General features: G+C 30.2%; 3 protein-coding genes across 7 annotated transcripts; 1 reads left to right on the forward strand and 2 right to left on the reverse strand.

Annotated features, from left to right (window-relative positions):
• Positions 1 to 2,798: 2,798 nt before the first annotated feature.
• LOC127250569 (uncharacterized) lies at positions 2,799 to 4,750 on the forward strand. Of its 4 annotated transcripts, none has more exons than XM_051273919.1 (4): positions 2,799 to 2,896; positions 3,004 to 3,168; positions 3,261 to 3,401; positions 3,583 to 4,750. In XM_051273919.1, exons 1-4 carry the CDS (start codon positions 2,866 to 2,868, stop codon positions 4,698 to 4,700), a joined length of 1,455 nt encoding a protein of 484 aa, XP_051129876.1. In that variant the 5' UTR covers positions 2,799 to 2,865; the 3' UTR covers positions 4,701 to 4,750. The 4 variants fall into 4 exon arrangements, with proteins under 4 accessions (XP_051129876.1, XP_051129878.1, XP_051129877.1 ...); XM_051273921.1 differs by having other exon boundaries at positions 3,664 to 4,750; XM_051273920.1 differs by having other exon boundaries at positions 3,318 to 3,401.
• A 669-nt stretch (positions 4,751 to 5,419) lies between these two features.
• On the reverse strand, positions 5,420 to 9,686 carry LOC127250518 (uncharacterized). The gene is made up of 3 exons (XM_051273847.1): positions 9,522 to 9,686; positions 9,224 to 9,422; positions 5,420 to 6,062 (listed from the first exon to the last, which is right to left on the reverse strand). The coding sequence occupies exons 2-3, from the start codon at positions 9,413 to 9,415 to the stop codon at positions 5,703 to 5,705; spliced, it is 552 nt and encodes a 183-aa protein (XP_051129804.1). The 5' UTR covers positions 9,416 to 9,422; positions 9,522 to 9,686; the 3' UTR covers positions 5,420 to 5,702.
• Positions 9,687 to 12,607: 2,921 nt separating this feature from the next.
• On the reverse strand, positions 12,608 to 15,965 carry LOC127250639 (GDP-mannose 3,5-epimerase 2). 2 transcript variants are annotated; one of them, XM_051274020.1, is made up of 7 exons: positions 15,825 to 15,965; positions 14,170 to 14,583; positions 13,855 to 13,948; positions 13,633 to 13,762; positions 13,405 to 13,537; positions 13,100 to 13,307; positions 12,608 to 13,025 (listed from the first exon to the last, which is right to left on the reverse strand). In XM_051274020.1, exons 2-7 carry the CDS (start codon positions 14,577 to 14,579, stop codon positions 12,870 to 12,872), a joined length of 1,131 nt encoding a protein of 376 aa, XP_051129977.1. In that variant the 5' UTR covers positions 14,580 to 14,583; positions 15,825 to 15,965; the 3' UTR covers positions 12,608 to 12,869. The 2 variants fall into 2 exon arrangements, with proteins under 2 accessions (XP_051129977.1, XP_051129978.1); XM_051274021.1 differs by lacking the exon at positions 15,825 to 15,965 and adding an exon at positions 15,652 to 15,789.
• Positions 15,966 to 21,152: the final 5,187 nt, after the last annotated feature.

The following is a 21,152-nucleotide window of genomic DNA, read 5'->3' on the forward strand; positions in this document are numbered from 1 at the left end:
ATAATATTTAATGTGAAGTTGGAAATGAAAAAATATATATTTAAATAATAATAAATATTTAATTTAATATTCTATATAAAGAAAAATACTCTCCCCTTCCGATCAAATTTATTCTAATTTTTTTTAGTCTGTCAACTAAAGTTACCCTATTAATAATTTTGGCAAAATCTACAAATTAATATTTAATTATTATTTTTTTATTTAATATTTATTTACAACAAAATATCACTACTTTTATAACATTCTCTCTCTTTCATTTACTTTAATTTTAAATTAGATTTTTAAAAATACATTCAACTATATTTTTATTTTTATCACTTTTTCAATAAAATGCTCAATTTTCTTAATTGTCATGTTGGACTCAAAATAGACTAATTTTAATGGACCGTGGAGTAATGATCGCTACAATTATAAGAAAATTTTTAATTTAAATTTAAATGATATTATGATAAAATATTTATAAAATAAAAATATTTTTATCAAGAAATATGAAAGATTTATAATAAAGAAAATTTAAATCAATTGGTAAAAGAACAAGCTCACCTCTGTGACAAAATTGAATGTCCCCATAAAAAATAGCAAGCAGCCGAAATCAAACTAAAAAGTATTATATAAAATTTAATAATAGAGAGGTTATTAATAGAATACATAAATTATTATTATATAACAACTTTGTAGTTTTAGTTGTCTCAAAACAACACAACACCACACCTGAAAATGCAACTTTTGACAGCTCCAAAGAATCAATAAAATAAATCAAATAAAAAATAAAATAAAATAATATATATATATATATATATTGGTACTTATTAAATAATTTTCTCAACAGCTCATCTTTCTCCTAACTTTTACTCAAATAAATTATCAACTCTCAACCCCATCACTAACCATATATATATATATGCTTATATATTCACTATTTTATATGTTTAATTTTTTTTAAGTATATTAACAAATAATAATAATATTTTAATGGTAATTGTTTAAGAATATTTTTACAAATTTATCATTCATAATTACGTGGTTCTTACTTTTATTAAGAATTTAAAAATTAGTGAGAATATTGTGGATGTGTTTGATTTTTCATTAATTTTAGTTTAAACAATAATTTTAATATACTTAGGGTGTGTTTGTTTGGGGATTGGATTTTCAATTCACTATTCATTTCATTTTTTTTCCTAAAAATATCAAATTCAACACTTATTTTTTATTTTTTATATTATATTTAAAATATCAAGTCAACACCTATTTATATCATATCATACAACTATTCAAATTCAAAATTTTTACTATTCAAATCTCAACTCAAAATCCAAACTCCAAAACAAACACACTTAGGTCATCTCCAACTCACTGGGTTGGCATATTTGGCATGAGTTGTCTCCAACCCAGGTCAAATCCAACGCCAAAAATTGACGTTGCTACAGTGCAACGCCAATTTTGGTGTTGCACTGTAGCAACGCCATTTTTTGGCGTTGTGTTATTATTATTATTTTTTAAATTTAAAATTATAAATTTGATTTTTAAATTTAAATTTTATTTTTTAAAATTTTATTTTAAATTATAAAAATAAAAAGTTTTTTAAAATAATAGGAAAAATAGAATATTTGAATAATAATAGTGAAAAATAGAGTTATGGTTGGAGTAAAATTACGGTAGCAACTACATATTTAGAGTTAAAACTGGATAAATGGAGTTGGTGGATTGGAGATGTCTTAGGGTGTGTTTACTTATAAGATTTTGATTTGAATAGTAAAATTTTGAATTAAAATAGTGGTTTGATGTGATATAAATATGTAATGTAATATTTCGAATGTAAAATTTAATTTTAGTGTAATATAATAAATAAAAAATAGGTGTTTGATTTGATATTTTCGGGGGAAAAAAAGTTTGATTAGTAAAACGGAAAAACAAATCTAACAGGTAAATATATTACTACCCCCTCCCACTTTAAATTGTCTTATTTTGTTTAGACAAAGACTTTTAGGTATTGTGTAATTAGTCAATAATTAAGAAGTATATTAACAAAAATAATTATAGATTAAGACGACTAAATAGTTTAATTAAAATAAGAAAAATATAAATTAAAAATTTTAGAATGTGAGACGGATGGAAATAGAAAGATAGAACATATTAAGTGGCACGGACAAAAATAGAAAAAGTGAACAAATTAAGTAGGACGGAAGGAGTAGGTATAAAATTGAGTTTATAAAATTTACTCTTTTTGTGATAAAATTGTGTATTTTTTTTTTTCTTTTACAACAAATTGAACACAAAATTGGATAACAATAATGGTACAAAATAACAAAATTATATAAAAAAAATCAATTTATTTAATTATAGTTTAAGATTAATTTCTTTAAAAAAAATTATATAAATTTTTATTTAAATAGTATTTTAGTATAATATTTTATAAAAAAATAATAATAATAATATATTTTTATTAAAGTTGTACTAAAGAAACTGTGGGTTTGTTTGGAGGTTTAGATTTTGAGTTAGAATTTAAATAGTAAAAATTTTAAATTTAAATAGTTGTATGATGTGATATAAATAAGTATTGATGTGATATTTTGAATATAAATTAATTTTTAGTATAATATAAAAAATTAAAAATAAGTATTTGATTTAATGTTTTTTAAGAAAAAAAATTAAATAAATAATATATTTAAAATCCAATAGCCAAGACAAACACCCTAAATGTGTGTGGCCACTTAATTAGAGGCTTCTTTAGTCCCACAAGAAAGTTAAAAAGGCTTATGGTTTAAGGAAACATGATGAGTTCTTAAAGTCGCTCTATACTCTTCAATCTCATCTCTTATTCCTTCTTCCTTCTTGTCATCTTCATCATCGAATGTTCGAAGGAAGATGGGGAACAACAACACGACGGGGAGTATTGGTATGATCATTGATCGTACGATGGTAGTTAAACATTTTTTCGATCAAACTTAGTATGATTAATTCTTCTCTCTCTCTTTTTTTTTTTTTTTTTTTTTCATGTCGTAGAAGAGAAAGCTCGGGATGAGGCCATGGAAGCGCATTCTAGTCGCAAGTTAGAAGAAGAAAATCGAGTCGATGAAACAAAGGATTCGCATGAGATCAAGAATGAAGGGCTGGATTTTAATCGTGGCATAGAAGATGATCGATGTTGTTTAAGCGAAAATCCTAAGGGTTAGTAGTGAAAAAGTCATATTTAGTATATGTTAAGTTTCGCGCATTTTCATATATATATACATATTGTAGCGTCGTGATAATTTTTTTAGAGATGTCGAAGGCTCTCGCCAATGAAGCTTTTCCTAATGATTCGAGCAATGTTGAAGACTCGAAAGATTCGAGTTTGAAAGAAGCAACACTTGTTTTTGGTAATGAAATGAGCGATCAGAATGAATCAAGCAATTTGAAAGGTACTTTTTGTTTTCAATTTATTAAACTTGTGCGCGCGCATATATATATATATATATATATATATACACGCACACTAAATACAATATCATCGTCGAGGTATTCAAGTTCGAACATGTTTAAAAGATGTGAAGTATATATGTGTCTTTTTTTTTTATGATCGAACTTTTGCACACATGTTAGAGGAACTACGCTCGAATGGCATGGATTCATATGCAAAAGAATCGTCGACTATATTGAATTTTCACGTCGTACTTCATGAAGCTATCGAAACGAAAGATGGAAGTATACCAAGAGACGAGATCGAGGGATCGTGCAATCCATCCGAGATCGAACCAAAATGCCGTATGATCGACACCAAAGCCAAAAACGACTCAAATAAAAGTGTCCCGTTAAATTCGAGCGTGAATAATGGCGAGAAAAGCGACAACTTGGTTGATGGCAAGATGGATAGTGAAAGTAGTGATGAAACAATCGTTTCTTCGCTAAATTCTTCCCCGCGAGAATTCGAAAAAAAATGCGAACTCCCAAATGTGTATGTAGAGAAACAAGAATCCATCGAAGTAGATTCACGTTTCGACCATAAAGCTGAGCCAATACATGAGCAACATCAGATGTGCTTAGATGACTCCTCAAACATCGAGCTAGAGAACATCGACGACGATGCCCAACCGGAGGTCGATTCGATCGCAAGAAACAAACTCGAAGAAGACAACAATAAGTCGGAGGACGTCAACGACATTTCACACGATGTCGTAACAACACAATCATCGCTCGATACTACCGACGTCGATCTACCTCGGAGCAATCAATCCGATTCTGACATGGAATCGAAACCCGAAACATTACAAGAAATCGGGTTCGAGCCGAAGCCAAAGGACATCGGCGTGCAAACCGAGATGAGAAAGTCCCCGAGCTTCGACTTCGGCATGGCAACGTACACGGCGAGGTGCGAAGAATCGGATCAAACTCCGTTGCTTTACAACGACAGGGCGATGACGAAAATTTTCTCGAGCTGCTCGGCTCGATTCCAAATCCGAAACGTCGAGTGCTCGGAGAAGCCATTGCAGAGCGAAGCAGTCGAGGTCGAAGAGAAGACGATTAGAATGGAAAGAAGCAATTCTGAAAGCTCGGGTTTAACGACACCGTCTCTTGAATCACCGAAGGTTAATGTCGACGTGAAAATGTCGCCGGAAAATGAAGATTGCTCCGCGCCGGCGCCGGCGAAAGAAGTGGGGAAGAAGAAGGCGAGGCCATGGCTATTCACTACTTGCATTTGCTGCTCGGGAGCCATCAGTTAAGGTTTTGCTGTTTTTGTGAAGCTTTTGTTGATTTTTGAGGGAAATATTTAAATTCGAAATTATTTTTTTTTCAAAATATTTTATTTTATTGTGTTTTTATTTTAATCTTCTATTTGGTTGAAGATTTTTCATGGCCATTAATGAAAATTTGTGGCATTGTGTGATATATAATATTAATATATATATATATATATTGATATGTAATATGTAATACATTGATAATACTTGTGCCTACTATGTATAATGGTATTGAGACAATGTTTGGTGATTAAAGCCTGGTTAAGTAACTTTTGTTCTTTTCCTTTTCTTTTTTCTCATTTTTATATTATATTATTTCAATGTTATTCTCAATATCAAATTATTATTTAAATCCAAAACACCAACAAAAAATACAAAATTCAGACCCAAACCAAACACACCGTTATGGAGGATGTATGGTAATAGTTCACACAATACATATTACGATTAATATTCATATAAAATGTATGTTAACACAATATACACATACTGATTAGGACTAATCAACACTATACTACGTGTCGATCAAACCATATCTTATTACAAAAGCCGCAACTAGGCGATAAAAAAACGGAAAGATAATCCACTACGCGAATCCAACATATAGATGTCGACAACAACAACATTATCAATGTTCTTAACTCGACGATGGAGGGAGGGAGAGAACACTCGACATTTATTTAGCATTCGATTCAACGACAAAGAGAATAATCCCAACACTATAAACTCAATCCAATGTTGAAAAAACTAATCGAATCTTAGCATAAAATGGAACACAAGAATCTATCGACACAAAAGCGTAAAAACAAAGCATAAACGATCAACACATCTTCGTATACAAGTACTTGCACGAATAAAAACAACAGTAAAATTAACCCCGGCAACAAACAGCAACTTTTAAATCTACCATAAATTCGGTCAAGATAAATCGAAGAAGAGTCGAGAAGAACGAGCTGTGTAGTATTGTATTACCTGGTGTTTGTTCTAGCTAGTCGCTTTTCCGGTGACTTTCTGAGCGATCCATCCCAGCCCGTCGTACAGGCCGTCGCCGGTGATGGCGCAGCAAGCCTGGATATGCCAATCGTGGCTCTTGATGCTGTGGAGGGACAGGGCGTCGGTGATCTCGGCGGGCGTCATCGCGTCTTTCAGGTCCTGTTTGTTGGCGAAGACGAGCACGACCGCGCCCTGCAGATCCTCGTGCGGGAGGAGGTTGAATAATTCGTCTTTCATTATGGATATACGGGCCCTGTCTGTGCTGTCGATCACGACTATCACAGCGTTCGTTCCTCGGTAGTAGGTTGTCCATGATTTCCGTAGCCTGTCTTGCCCGCCGAGATCCCAGACCTGGTGACGGGAAAATGAGATTAGGATATCGGACGAAATGTGTGTTAAGAATTTAAGAACTCGGGTGTGTCTTCGATCGATTCGTCCATTCTTTGGCTGTAAGAAAAGGGAGATTAGAAAATCACATAGAGAGTCGATACAGATTAAAGCAAACAAAGAAATTCCAGGCACAAGGTCATAATTTCGTCCAACAACTTCATTTGTACCATGTCTCGTACACATGGAGGAGATGTAGAGCTGGCAAAAACAAATAATTGGGTTTGGATCAAGAATTTCAACCCGATTATGTATACGGATTAACACAAAACCGATACGATAATAAACAGGTCGGATTAGGGTTGAGTCTCTCGACTCGAGTCCGACGCGACAATCCGATTATAATATATTAATATTAATTTATATATTTATTATACATGTAAAATAATTATAATTATATAATTATACCACATATTAATTAAATCTAAGTTCAATTTTAAATAATTCTAGAAACAACAAAAACTAACATAACACCGCAACTGACAAAAAATAATTGAATTTGAATAAAATATTTCGATTTAATTATGTATACGGGTCTAACATGAACCCGACACGATAATAAACGAGTCAACACGAACCCGACACGATAATAAACGGGTCGGATTATGATTGAATTATTTAATCCGTTTAAAGTAGTACACGAATCCGCCATGAATCGTCCCATTGTCAGCTCTAAGGAGACAACAGGACCCAAAAATGGCAAAAAGTTCTAACTTTTCTTGAGATTTCGAGTAGCAGAAAACCGAGATAACAAATTTAATGCCAGCAGGTTACTCACATTGCAAACCCAATCACTAAGTCAAAAACTATTGAGAAATTGGTTGTAATAGTGCAATAAATTTCGAAGCCGTAATTGCATCCTCGGAAAACAGCAAGGATAGATTAAAGATAACTTTGAGGGATCTTTACCAGTCAAGCAGCAAATATACGAGAAACAGTATGCTATCGAGATTTAAATACAGACTTCTAAACTAAAAATGACATGAACGAAAATGGAGCATGTCTAACCATGAAATCCCAGACCATCCCTAAAGTTCCTGCATCACAGAATCGTCCCAAATTTTTTACAGTTACTTCCCGTGCTCCAAAAAGGAAACAACAAGTACTCATCCAACTCATCGACCTCCCAAAGAAAAAAGAACACCTTACCACAGCCTCTACTAAGTCGAATCTGTTTATACAAGTGAAAGCACTCGTGCCTTTTGTCCATATAAGTATTACCATTCTGGTTTTAGTCTCCCTCCACCACAACTTGCCACTCACTTGAAAATTGGAAAAATCGAAGGATCTTGCATAACTTTCAAGCATTCGATCCTAAATTGCCCAACCTAAATCCCCATGAACCGTGAGATTAATTCTCCCTCCAAACCTATCTACCAATGGTCTTTTAACCCTTGCTACATCTTATACATCAAGAAACAGCAAGACATGGAGAATCTTCATTTCTTGCATCATGCCAAAATAGCAATCAACTTACCTTACCTGAAATAACACTAAATAATCACCACGGTGTTCTTCCACTCTCAGACAAATCATCTCCAAAACCCACACGATAACCTGTCCCTTCAAGCCCTAGCTTTTTAAAATATTGGTCATGTTCAGTATTAAATTTCTACAGCCATTTCTTTAACAAAGCCTTCTCGAAAGGAACTTTACAATTTAATCCAGATAATTCCATTGGTTGTCACACCATCTCCCAATTAACTAGATGAAATGAGTTTATCATTGCTCCCTCTTCAGATAAGCCTACATTAAATTGGTCCCGGTCTGTTGGAAATAAATCAATTGAAATGCAGCATATAGTGCACCGGAAGGTTAGATAAGACTGAGTTTAGTAGGACAATCCCCAGAAGCTTCTTCTCCAATTTTTCAACTATAGGGTTTCAACTATTTTCAAGTTATTTGCTACTCCTAAAGGCAACTCAAATAGGAGATAAATAAAGTGCCTTCTTTACACCCCAAAAACAGAGCTTAAAGCAAGCTTCTTTTGAGTCCAAGAAAGTAGCACTGAACTATGGCATAGACGGGTAACTATCATCATAACAAATTGCTGTAAATGATATGCAAGATGAAGGTAAAAGATCTTCCAAAGCTTGATGATCATTTTCCAACTATAAAGCTTGTTCTTTTTGGAAAGAAAAGCAGAGAAGCATTTCCGAAAGCAGCAGCACCAAAGAAACTGCAACTAATAAACAATACTGTAGAGCCGCAAGGAATGCTCTTATTCGAGGTAATCTTTCGTGAAATTTGTTCATTGTTTCAGCCAAAGATGTCTGAGGATTTCTAGGCATTCAAACCTAAGGTACAGAATAAGAGTGGCAATAAAATTTGAACTATTAGATCACATAATTACAAGTAAGAAATTCTGATTGTATCCAAGAATCACTTGGTAATTCCATTCCCTCTACAACAAAATGAAGTGAAAGATCATACTACATAGAAAGAATCTACAAAAGAAATTTTGGATAGAAACAACTACGTACGCTGCTCACAAGTCATGCGAAAAATCAAACAGCAATTGGGGAATGGTAGTGTATGCATCCTATAATTGCATTACGATATTTCGTTGTCAGTGCTTCACTCAAGTTATTGATATCAAAAGAACTAGCACAGACAACTCGAAAAAAATTATCACCGTCCATAAGATGTACCAAAAACTTATATATCCCTTCTTGATCTTATTTACAAGGTTACGATATCAGAATCAGTCTCGCACCCCTCCGTCTCTCCTATATATACTTTCACAGTTCAAGACGATATGCTAACTCCTCATCTATATAACTTTAGACACACACACACACATTGCCATTTTACAATAACACTTGATTGCATATTCAGAATCATTTTATTCATCCTCAGTTCTATTCTACAACAAATATCTCCAAACATCCAACCATTACTGGCTTCAAGCAACCATTTTGACTATTAAGTGCACTATATTATACAATATAATAACAAATTTTGAGGAATAAGATTAAATCAATACTATTACATTCATATAAGTAAAAATTTTACTATAATCAAACATTCGGTTCAATCAGTATATCAATCAATTCCTTCAACTAGATATATAATCTTTTCAAATAGAATATTTTGGTTAATAAATTAATAAAAACAAACACTACCTCAAATCGAATATTCTTGTAAACAAGCTCCTCAACGTTGCTTCCAATAGTCGGATGCGTTGTGACCACTTCCCCCAAATGAAGCTTGTAAAGCGTCGTCGTTTTGCCCGCGTTGTCCAGCCCAACCACCACGATCTTGTACTCCTTCGCCGGAAACAACATGAACCACATCTTCGACAGCAGCACCCCCATCTCTCAACTGTATTTCAAAAAAGTAAAAAATGAAAAAATTCCACCGATTAAGATCCACCACAATCACCTAATTCCATCAAAATTGAAACGGATCTTAAAACCGTACCTCCACGGAAACGATCGCGATGCGGATTCTGACAACAGGGAGACAAAATCGGTGCTCGATTCCGACGGTGGATCAAGCGATTCTGGTTCTGGTGGTCGGATTTTCAACCAAAATTGCGGTCAAGGAAAGGCGAATGAGTAGGTGCGTTTCGATATTTATATCTTTCGGGGGGTAACGTTGGAAATGAGCCTTTCTTACCCAACCCACTTGCTGCAATATTAATATTTTCACTTTGCTCCTTCCAAACTATAAATTTCCTATTTCCTACCCCGTAACTTTTTAACACCATAAGAGCACATGTTTCTATCATTGTCTCTACTTTATTATCTCTTTTTATTTCTATAATTCAAGTAAGATTCAACTCAGTATTCAAATTATTCTTTTTTATCACCTTTTATAATAATCACCTTCAATAGATTATTTTTACTATTTTATAAGACTCATAATAATTTATTTCTTTATATACATTTTTATTACATAATATATAAATTATTTTTCTTTATTACTCATTATAAGTAATCACTTTCAACATATTATATTTACTATTTTATAGGATTTATAATCATTTATTTATTTATGTATTTTTTTCTAACATAATATATATAAATTATTTACTTATTTTTACTGTTTAATCATATTTTTATATAGTATTATATTTAAATTTTTAAATATTAATTTTTATAAATTTTAATATATTAAAAATATAATTTATTAATTTAAAATTGAAATTATTCGAAATAAATCAACATATATATTTAAAATAATTTTTTTTAAAAAATTGTAAATTTTAAAATTTTGAATAATATTAAATTATTATTATTATTATTTTTGTTAAAATAAACTAATTTTTAATAAAGATAATAAATAGATAATAACTGTATATTTTATTAAAGTTAATGAGAAAGTTAACTAATTAAATTAAAAGAACAATTTTAAAGGTAATAAGGAATGTGATTGTAATGCTTTAAGTTGGATAAAATACTTCTTCTGTCCCGGTCCAAAGGAGCTCTTTGAAGTTTTGTAATAAATTAAAAAATAATAATATTTTATTAGTCAGTAAAAATGTGAAAAAAAAAAATTGACATTTTTACCCTTTAATTTTATATAAAAGATAAGTGTATGTTTGTAATTTAGATTTAAAAAAAATTAAAAGTATTTTAGTATATATATAATTATATTTACCAAAATAGAATGGATAGTGAAAATAACAAAAATAATAAAAATATATATATTTTTTTAATAGGAATACGAGAAATATAAGTGAACCCACAATAATTATAAATATGTTAATTGGGCTAAGAATTTTTAGGCCAAAGTTTGGGCTATAGCTAGAGTTGTTAATGATTCGAGTCGAGTCGAGCCAAATTTTAAGTGTTCGTTAGTGTTCGTGAACAAGGCTCGGGCTCGTTCGTTAAGCTTTCGAGCTCGTTCGTAGTGTTCAAGCTCGGCTCGTTAAGAATTTTTGTTGTTTGAGCTTGTGTTCGTGTTCGGCTCGATTAAGCTCGTTCGAGTTCGTTCGAGCTCGTTTGTCTTATTTTTTTAAATTTATATATAAATTATAAAGAAAATTTAAAATTATTTTTTTATATATTTTAAATTAATATTTTATTTATTTATAAATTATAATTTTATATGTATATATAATATTTATAATAAATATATTGTTTAAATGAACGTTCGCGAACAAAGCTCGGGCTCGTTTGTTAACCAAACGAGTCTGTTTATGTTGTTCGGCTCGGCTCGGCTCGTTAACGTTCGCAAACGAGTTTTAACCGAGTCGAATCGAAGCGAGTTCACGAACGGCTCGGTTCATTTAACAGCTCTAGCTATAGCATTGTATGGACTTGTGATAATATATACTTCCTCCGTCCCAATACAATAGTCGTATTTATAATTTTTGTCCATCCCAAAACAATAATATCATTTTCATAAATAATCATATCACTATAAAACAACATTTACTTTTTCATTAGTATTACACAATTGACACTATTTTTTACACTAATAAACTCACAAGAGCAAAACAAAATTTTACCCATATTTTTTACCCACTACGAATATAATATCAATATTTTCTAAATACTATATCAAACACAGCTCATACTATAATTCTGACACGGATGGAATATTAAATGTCAAAAAATGGATTTTGGGCTGTGAGAGTCTGTAGGTTGAGCCCAATTGCATTAGATCCATTATACGGTGTGTTTGTATGGGAGATTGGATTTTAAATATACTATTTATCTCTTTTTTTTTTTCTATAAATATCAAATCAAACACCTATTTTTCATTTTTTATATTATACTAAAAATTAATTTTACATTCAAACTATCACATCAATATCTATTTATATCACATCATATAACTATTCAAATTCAAACTTTTTTACTATTTAAATCATAATTCAAAATTCAAACTCCCGAACAAACACACCACAATTTTTCATTAGACAAAAAAAAAAATTAAAAAAAACTCCATTGTAAGTAACTTTTCAGTGGGACAGATAATATTATAACAATTCAACAACATATTGATAATTTGTATAACTCTAATACGTCTAGGTTTGGAAGTTGAATATTGAGTTTTAAATAAAAAAATTCGAATTACAATATTTATTTGATATAATATTAATATATTAATATTATATTTTTAGTATAAAATTAATTTTAAGATAATATAAAAATAATGTGTAAATTAATATTTTAAAAAATAATAATAATAAAATTAAAAAATAATAAAATTAAATTGAAAATCTACAAATAAAATTCTTCCAACAAAAGTCTTACATGTAAGTTTATTTCACATTCAAATTATCACATTAATATTTATTTAGCTCACGTCAAACAACTATTCAAATTCAACTTCTTTAACTATTCAAAACTCCAAACTCACAAACTAACACACCCAAATTGTCTCTAAAACAAGTCACTGTGATTACTTGTTTAGATCCGTCGACAAAAAACCGTCAATTTAGTTTGCACTTATTACACTGGCAACGAACCTTATCAAAATCGAATGGCTCTTCTCGTTGCCACAACAGGACCACATCTATCTCCAAATTTCCAAAAATAAATAAAAAGAAGAAAAACTCAATAAAATTCGAAAATATTTGGCATTCGAGCGGGTCTAGCCGACAATCATTCAGTACTCAAAACAAACAAACAATCTACGAGCATCGTTAACCGTTAACCAGCAAAAATACGAGCAATCAATAGCAAATAACTTAAAAAAGGCAACACCAAAACAACATATAGGGCAACTATATAAATATATATATATAGAGATGTAGATAGATATGTATATATATATATAGTACTTGTATCGCACCAAATCGTTTCATCAACTCGATCACTCCTTGCCATCAGCGGCGCGGAGAGACCCGAGCTGGACGGGAGCTTGGGTCCCAACGACCTTGGAGGTTCCGTAAGCCGACAAATCGACTCCCTTAGCTTTCTCTTTCTCGACTTGCTCCTTTATCCAGAAATATGTGATCCTCAGCCCGTCCTGCGTCCATTCGATACGGTCAATCGAACCAAAAATACGACGAAAAACATCTGCGTCGAATCGAACTTACGTACCTTCAGCCTCATCGACGGGGCCCACCCGAGCTTTTCCTTGATGAGCGTGTTGTCGGAGTTTCGACCGCGCACGCCCTCCGGTCCCGGGATGTGATGGATCGGGAGATTCTTGTCCTCAAAGCTCAGGACGATCTCCGCCATCTCGTTCATGCTCACCATCTCATCGCTCCCAATGTTCACCGGCTCGCGGAAATCGGACTTCGTCAGCCTATATATAGTCGGTTCAAAATTTCGTAAGAACACCTCGCGATGAATATGAATAAATGATTTTTAAATTCGAAGCGCGTCGTCGTAGTTACGCATACCTCAAAACGCCCTCGACGCATTCGTCGATGAACGTAAAAGATCGAGTCTGCAAACCGTCGCCCCACATCTCAAACTTATCGGCAGAAGTTATAGCTTTCCTACAAAACGCCGCCGGCGCTTTCTCCCTCCCGCCTATCGAAGAATTCGACAAATCACAAAAGATCACAAGTCGGAAAACTCATATATATATAATCAAAGTCAAGTACGTAAGGATTCGTCGAGGTTACCTTTCCACGTCCCGAAGGGGCCGTAAATGTTATGGAAACGTCCTATCCGACACTCGATTCCGAAGTCCTTGTTGTAGTGCTTGCATATTTCCTCCGTCGCTAGTTTCTCTAAACCGTACGCATCTTGAGGCTAAAAATACGAAGGAAAAAAAAAAAAAAAAAAAAACTCGTAAAATCGTTTAGAATAAATCGTGTGCATTGTGTCGCGAATTAGACGAAAACCTCGGCAGGCCACGCATCCGACTCCTTCAAGCTAACGTTGGTGTCGAGCTGCTTAAATTCCGGGTAGATACAAGCGCTCGAAGCGTAGAAGAACCTATACAGAAAGTCGAAGCAACAATAAATCAGTGTTTGGAAACTAAATTAAAACAAAATAGGCGATATTTCTCCTGTCGTATTCGAAACAGGAGAATACAAACAAGGCAAGCATTTAATTTTACCGTTACGATTCGTTTAACTGTTACGTGACGAATGCATATATATATATATATATATATAAATCAATGAGTTTGAATGCACGAGAAAAGAACAGGATACCTCTTGACGCCATTGATCCTCGAAGCCTCGATCATGTTGAAGCTGATCATCGTGTTGTTGTACATGATGACGGAGTGATTCGACTGGATGAAGCCCATCCCGCCCATATCAGCAGCCATATTGAAGACGTGGTCGACACCCTGAGTGACTTTCAGACAGTTCTCCATCACGCGAAGATCGACGAGGTGGAACTCATGGCAGAACATGTCCTCCGTCATGTGCTCGTTCTTCTTCCAGTCCGAAGCGATAATGTAATGCCCCTCGCTCTTCAAACGCCTCGCGATGTGGGACCCGATGAATCCACCGGCGCCCGTAATGGAAATCCGAAGCTTCTCGGATGGCCAGTACGGCTCCCTCTCGAGATTCTCGTACGTGTACGCACCATAGTCGGTTTTTCCAGCACTTCCCATTTTCCTGTCGACAAATTTAAGATGTAACGACAATCCACACGTGAGAAACAAGACAAAGATTACATATTAACGAATTTGTGTCAACAGAAAAGGTTATGTCCAATCGACAACCACTATATCCAACCTTACTAAATAAGAGTCAATGACAAACATAGAAGGCTACTACTACATTCAAGATATATCGAACAATTATTACCGAAACTAACTAAAATTAGAGTCGGAAATAGGAATCGAACACCCTTAAATTCTGTTTTCTTCAAAGGGTGTGTTTGCTTGTGGGATTTTCCCGATTTTCTCTACTATTCATTAAATTTTTTTCCTCCAGAAACATGAATAAAAAACTTATTTTTCATTTTTCTATAATACTAAGAATCAATTTTACATTCAAAACATCACATCTAACACCTATTTATATCACTCATTCGACTATTTCAATTCAAAATTTTTACTATTCAAATCTCAATTCAATCTCAATTCAAAATGCAGACCCCCAAACAAACACACACCCGCAGAGAAACACTTTTCTTCAAATCAAACACTACTCTAATTCATCAAAGTAGTCCGATGATCTGTTTATATTACATCAAACACTAATTTGATTCAAATTTTTATTATTCCCAAACCTAAATCCAAATCTTAAACGAATATTCTCTTTTCTTTCGAAATTTTCGAAGGCTGTGTTCCAAAACAAAAGAGCTACAAGAATTTCCAAATAAGAAAACATACAACAATCATCTAAATAGATCCAAACATTCTTCAACACCACAAAACCGACACTAACATGAATTCTAAACCCTAAAAATTCCTTTTCTAGCCGAAAAATTCGAAGAACCTCAGTAGCAAACACTTTTCCAAGTCGATGAATGCATCAAGGAATCAAAAAAATCATACCATTAATACATCTACACACAAATCACAATTGCAAAAAAAATCGAATCCATCGATTAACAAAAACAACAAAAATCCCCAAAATCAAAAACCACCAAGCATTAGCAGGCCACAAAATTGGCGCCAGAACAAAAATCAAAACGAAATACACACCACGCATATAAATCAATGGTAATCCACCCACCCACACAACCCTAACTCAAAACCCCAAATTGCTCGTCCGCAATCGATCGAATTTCGCAAACACGTCGACGCGCGCACCGCAATTTCCAGAACAAACGGCGTGAATCAGAAACAGAGCACGAATCCATTCATGCGCATCGGGAGAAACAAAAAGCAACGAATCATTAATGTTACCTCAAAAAGCGAGTATTGTAGCCCTAAAACGGGGAGGCAATTAATTTCTTTGTTCTTCCTGCAATGGATTCCAGAAGTGGCTGTGGCTGTGGCTGTGTCTGGCTCTGTCGACGTTGTTCCTCTCTGTGGGTGAGATTGCGATGCGTATTTATAGTCTGGGAATGGCCATCGTCCATTGGCCATTTATTTATTATTATTATTATTATTATTATTATTATTATTATTATTAATATTTAATTAATTGTTTTTTTGGGTAATATTTTATGAGATTTGATATTATTTGGTACTTTTTTATTTAAATTTGATCGTGTTTTAATAGAAAAAATTGATATAATGTAATATTTTTGTTAAAAAGATGTGAAGTCTGTTTGGATTTGAATGTAGGTTTGTTGGGATTTTTGATAATCCCTTCTCGTTAAATATTAAAAACATTTTTATATTTATTCTTATTAACATTAATATTATTTAAAATAATATAATTTTTATATACAAAAATTATTATCAATTATTATTAAAATACTATATTTATTAAATACAATAAAAATAATAGTAGTAGTATTTATTTTTTCAAGTGAACAAATAGACTATTATATTATCTATATTGTTTAATACTCCTTCCGTCCCGGATACCGTTTTGCTACACTGTAGACACGTTGAGAGAGATGTAATTAGTAGATAATTAACAATATATTAGTGAAAATAATTATTTTATAATATAAATAATTATAAATTAAGATTAAGATAACTAATTAGTTTAATTAAAATTAAAAAATTTAAAATGAGATTAAAGTGTATAATCATTTTCCAAAAAAGGAAAGTGACATGGTACGTAGGACGGACAGAAACGGCAACGTGGACATGGTATCTGGGACGAAGGGAGTATATTATATTCTCTCGTGTCACAACAAATTATTTATTTTTTTATTTTAATATGTTCTGTAATAAAATATCAATTGTACAGTCTACTTAATAATATAAATACCCTTACAAATTATAATATATTATACAAATATTATTATATTTATATCACTTAATATTAATAAAATTATTTTAGTCATTTTTATTTTATTCTTGCTCAATATATGTGCAAAAAGTAAAAGAATACTTATATATTATTTAAAAAAAAATAAAACAAAGTGAACGTACCCTTATCTCCAACCAGATCAATTTAAATAGTTATTTTTTATATTATATTATATTTTATTTTATTTTATATCTAAAATATAGTATCAACGTCTATTTGTAAAATAAATCATTGTTTCGATTATTGTGTTCATTCCAATGAGGTATTGTGTGTATTATTTTCGAGATTGATTTTATTTTTTATTTTAAATTGTTGTCTGAATAATTATTTAAATATAATATTTTGTTTAAAAAATAATATATTTTTATATTAGATTTTTGTAATAAAAGAAAAGAAAGTCCAACTAAAAAAACAATATTTTATTTTTTCACTTTTTGCTAAATTGGGATATGCCAGAAAATGTGTGGTGAAAGAACTTCGATGTGTTTAGTTATTTTTGGGCATTTATTGACGTGTTTCTATTCTCTTCAAGTGATTTTTTGTGTTCACAGATTTTCTTTTATTATTATTATTATTATTAAAAATATATATATTTATATTTTAAATATATTTTTTCATTTCAAAATAATAGTCTATTTTACAATAGTTTTACTTTTATAAATAATTACAATACTATAAAATTATTTCTATTTTTTATTATTATTAAAAAAATATCACTATATTTTAATATTTGTTATCTACTTAATATTCACTTTTAATATAATATTACTTCATCCGTCTCATAACAAAGTATTTATTTTTTCATTTTAGTCCGTCTCATAACAAAGTATCTATTTTTTCATTTTAGTCCGTCTCATAACAAAGTATCTATTTTTTCATTTTAGTCCGTCCCATAAAGTATTTATTTTTTCATTTTAATCCGTCCCATGACAAAGTATCCATTTAATTTTTTAGTAACTATATTATTTATCTAACATTACAAATACCCTTACAATATACAATATATTACACAAATGTCATTACCTTTATATCACACATACTAATAAGATTATTTTAGTCATTTCTACTTTATTCCTACTATATCCCAATATAATACTAATATTTTTAAAACTACATGCAAAAAACAAATGAATATTTAATTTCGGGACGAATGGAGTATTATTTTCTAAAATCTCGTGTCAAATTCAAATGAGACAATTGTTTCAGAGAGTATTAGTCCCCATAAATCTTTCATTCGTCCCATAGTCTCACCGGTTACTTTCAGCTGACTATGTACACGAAAATTTATGTAAAATATAATTAATAAATAATTAAAAAGTATATTAGTAAAAATAATTATTTATATAATATGAATAATTATAAAGTAAAATTAATAACTAATTAATTAAATTAATTAATTTTTAAAAAATAGTATTGATTATAAAATTTAAAATGTAATTAGAGTGTATAATTATTTTTTTTAAATAAAAAAGTAAATTGTGTATAACGAAAATAATAGTGAACTAATAAAATAGGCAGATGAAATATACATTATAAAATCTCAAATGACCATTTAAACTAGACCGAGAGTACAGGTGTGTTTGTTTGAGGGATTTTGTGAGATTTCTATTATTTTCATAAAAAATTTTCTCCAAAAACATCAAATCAAACATTTATTTTTTTATTTTTTTTATATTATACTAAAAATCAATTTTACATTCAAAACATCACATCAATACTTATTTATATCACATCATAAAACTATTTAAATTAAAAAATTTTACTATTCAAATCTCAACCTAAAATTCAAACCTTCAAACAAACACACCATGGAAAATCAAATGCTAATGTAACGGTCTTTAAAATTTAAATTTTTTTAAGGAAAATAAACATAACATAACATTATTAAATGTTTTTTTTCTAAAGGCGTATGCATTATTTCATTACCAATTTAGTTATAGTGAAGAAAAACATTATTAATAATTTTATTTTTTATTCCTTATATATGCATTTGGTATATTCTTTTGGCATATTTGTACGTATATTTTGAGTGATATATATATATATATATTTTAAGTAAAACAATTATTTTTTATAAAATGAGTATTGATTGTGATATTATTATTATTATTATTTTAAAATTGGAGAATACACAATACAAATAATAAATCAAAGAGAATAGACTATTACTTTTTTCGGCATAATTGAAACTTGAAAGTATATTTTATTATGATTACTCAAAAATTTATTACAGTAGTAATTACATACTAATATCGAAATATTTTTAATTTTTATATAAATTATAAATATATCATTACATATATATATAATACAAATACAAAAATATCAAAATTATTTAACATATTTTTACTAAATAATAAAATATGATTATTTTTAATATGTTAAAAAAAACTCAAATAATTCTTTTTGTGTGGCAACATATTTTACTTTTTAATGCATATAAAAGCCTCAAGTAATCAAACATGTTTCTTTACAAATAATTTACCATTCAATTTTTCAAGGTGTTTGATTGATTTTTTCCTTTAACATTTAAATATGTTGTCTTGCAAGAATATATATATATTTTTTATATCCAGCAGAAATTATGCCAAACACTCGTCAAATAACTATTGCTTCAAATTTTTTCATAAAAAACTACAGTAAGCAAGGTTTCGTAAGTAATGTTTTAGTATGGGGTGAACTTACGACTGTAAGATCATGTGGTCAAATTATGATTGGTAATTAGGGTCGGCCGGAAATAGAGAATTAAACTCACAATCAAACATATATAAACTAAGACTTTTACTACCAAACTATATTGTAATTTTTATTTTATTTCAAAAATTAATATATATATATATAAATTTATTAAAATTTCAATATTAATTTAAATAGTCGGATTGGCCAAGAACAACCCAACCTTCATGAGCCTGGACACAGCCCGGTTCATTAGCATGTCGGGTCATGCACCGCAAAAAAATTTTAAGCCTATTTTTTTAGACCAAAGTACGGTTTTTTTCGTGCAATTGGACTTTCGATTTGTACTTATTTTTGTCATTCCTAATTCAAACTTTTCCTCGAAATCTACATATCACACATAGTTTGTTTAATGTTACTTGTTTTGTAGAGCAAGGGTTTGTGATTTTAGATTATACATAAAAATGTTATTTAAAAAAAATCACTAATTATAGAGGGTTTTGTTGACATTTGATAATCGAATTTATGTTTCACTAATTATTGAAGAAACAAGCATATTGGATTTTTTTTTCTTTTACTATTAAAGACTTTAATTTTATTACTTTTTTTAGAAAAAAATAGCACAATTATTATTTTATTGAAAACTTAGAGCATGCTTTTTTGAGTTTGTTTTTATTTTTTATATTAATTTTTATTTGAATTTGTTAGAGAATTATATTTTCAAAAATGTTGTTTTCTCCCTGATTGCATCCTAAAAAGCAAAAACCATATATATATATATATATATATATATGTATATATATTTTTTTAAAAAAAAATGTTGATTTTTTTTTTTTCAATGCATGGCTAAGTGTAGGTGAAGAAGAGATAAACATTAGTGGAATCAAATAGGAGTAAAAAAAATAGTTAGATGGAATGGAGTTATCAAAGTCCGGTTTTGTTTAAATATGTTTTGAAGGTTTAGATAATTTTTTAAAATAATAAAAGGCTAATATATTATATATATATATATATACTCTCTCCGTTTCATATCTATATATTCGTTTGCTTTTTACATAAAGGTAAAAAAACTAAATTAGCCTGTTAGTATGATATGATATAAAGGTAATGACGTTATGAAAAAAAAAATAGATATTTTGTTATAAAACGAACCAAAATAAAAAAAATAGATAAATTGTTAAAGGATAGAGGGAGTATTATATGAATCTTACTATCAAACACATGGACGGACCTGGTAAGGGTCCGAAGGCAACTGGCCTCAAACTTTTTCTTATTTTTTTTATGAGGGTAAAAGTAATTTTTTTTTTTTAATTTAATCATGTAATTTCGTCTCCCTAATTTAAAATTTTAACTCTATTTTATGTCTAAAATATATAATCATTCTAATTATAAACATCTTATAAAAATACAATTTTATATTCTAAATGTTAATACAATTTTACTATATATATATTTCTATTTTTTCTTTTTTTCACACACATATATATATATAGTATTTTATAATTTTACTATAAAAGAAAAATAAAAAATAAAGTGGAGTCACAAGTAGCGAACTGCCTAGTTAATTCTTATAATTTTTTTTATACATAAATGGGCTAAATTGTCGGTTCAAATAAAATATCTGAAAA

Source organism: Andrographis paniculata, unplaced genomic scaffold (assembly GCF_009805555.1).
Source record: "Andrographis paniculata isolate CXL003 unplaced genomic scaffold, ASM980555v1 Contig37END, whole genome shotgun sequence".
Classification (NCBI taxonomy): Eukaryota; Viridiplantae; Streptophyta; class Magnoliopsida; order Lamiales; family Acanthaceae; genus Andrographis; species Andrographis paniculata.

Coding starts and splice junctions, on each gene's coding strand:
- LOC127250639 (XM_051274020.1), bottom strand. CDS start 14,579: ATGGGAAGTGCTGGAAAAACCGACTATGGTGCGTACACGTACGAGAAT. Junction 13,763..13,854: donor CGGATGCGTGGCCTGCCGAG/GTTTTCGTCTAA, acceptor TCGTATTTTTAG/CCTCAAGATGCGTACGGTTT. Junction 13,026..13,099: donor CCCCGTCGATGAGGCTGAAG/GTACGTAAGTTC, acceptor GAATGGACGCAG/GACGGGCTGAGGATCACATA.
- LOC127250569 (XM_051273919.1), top strand. CDS start 2,866: ATGGGGAACAACAACACGACGGGGAGTATTG. Junction 3,169..3,260: donor TTTAAGCGAAAATCCTAAGG/GTTAGTAGTGAA, acceptor TAATTTTTTTAG/AGATGTCGAAGGCTCTCGCC. Junction 3,402..3,582: donor TGAATCAAGCAATTTGAAAG/GTACTTTTTGTT, acceptor CACACATGTTAG/AGGAACTACGCTCGAATGGC.
- LOC127250518 (XM_051273847.1), bottom strand. CDS start 9,415: ATGGGGGTGCTGCTGTCGAAGATGTGGTTCATGTTGTTTCCGGCGAAG. Junction 6,063..9,223: donor ACAAGAATATTCGATTTGAG/GTAGTGTTTGTT, acceptor TCCCGTCACCAG/GTCTGGGATCTCGGCGGGCA.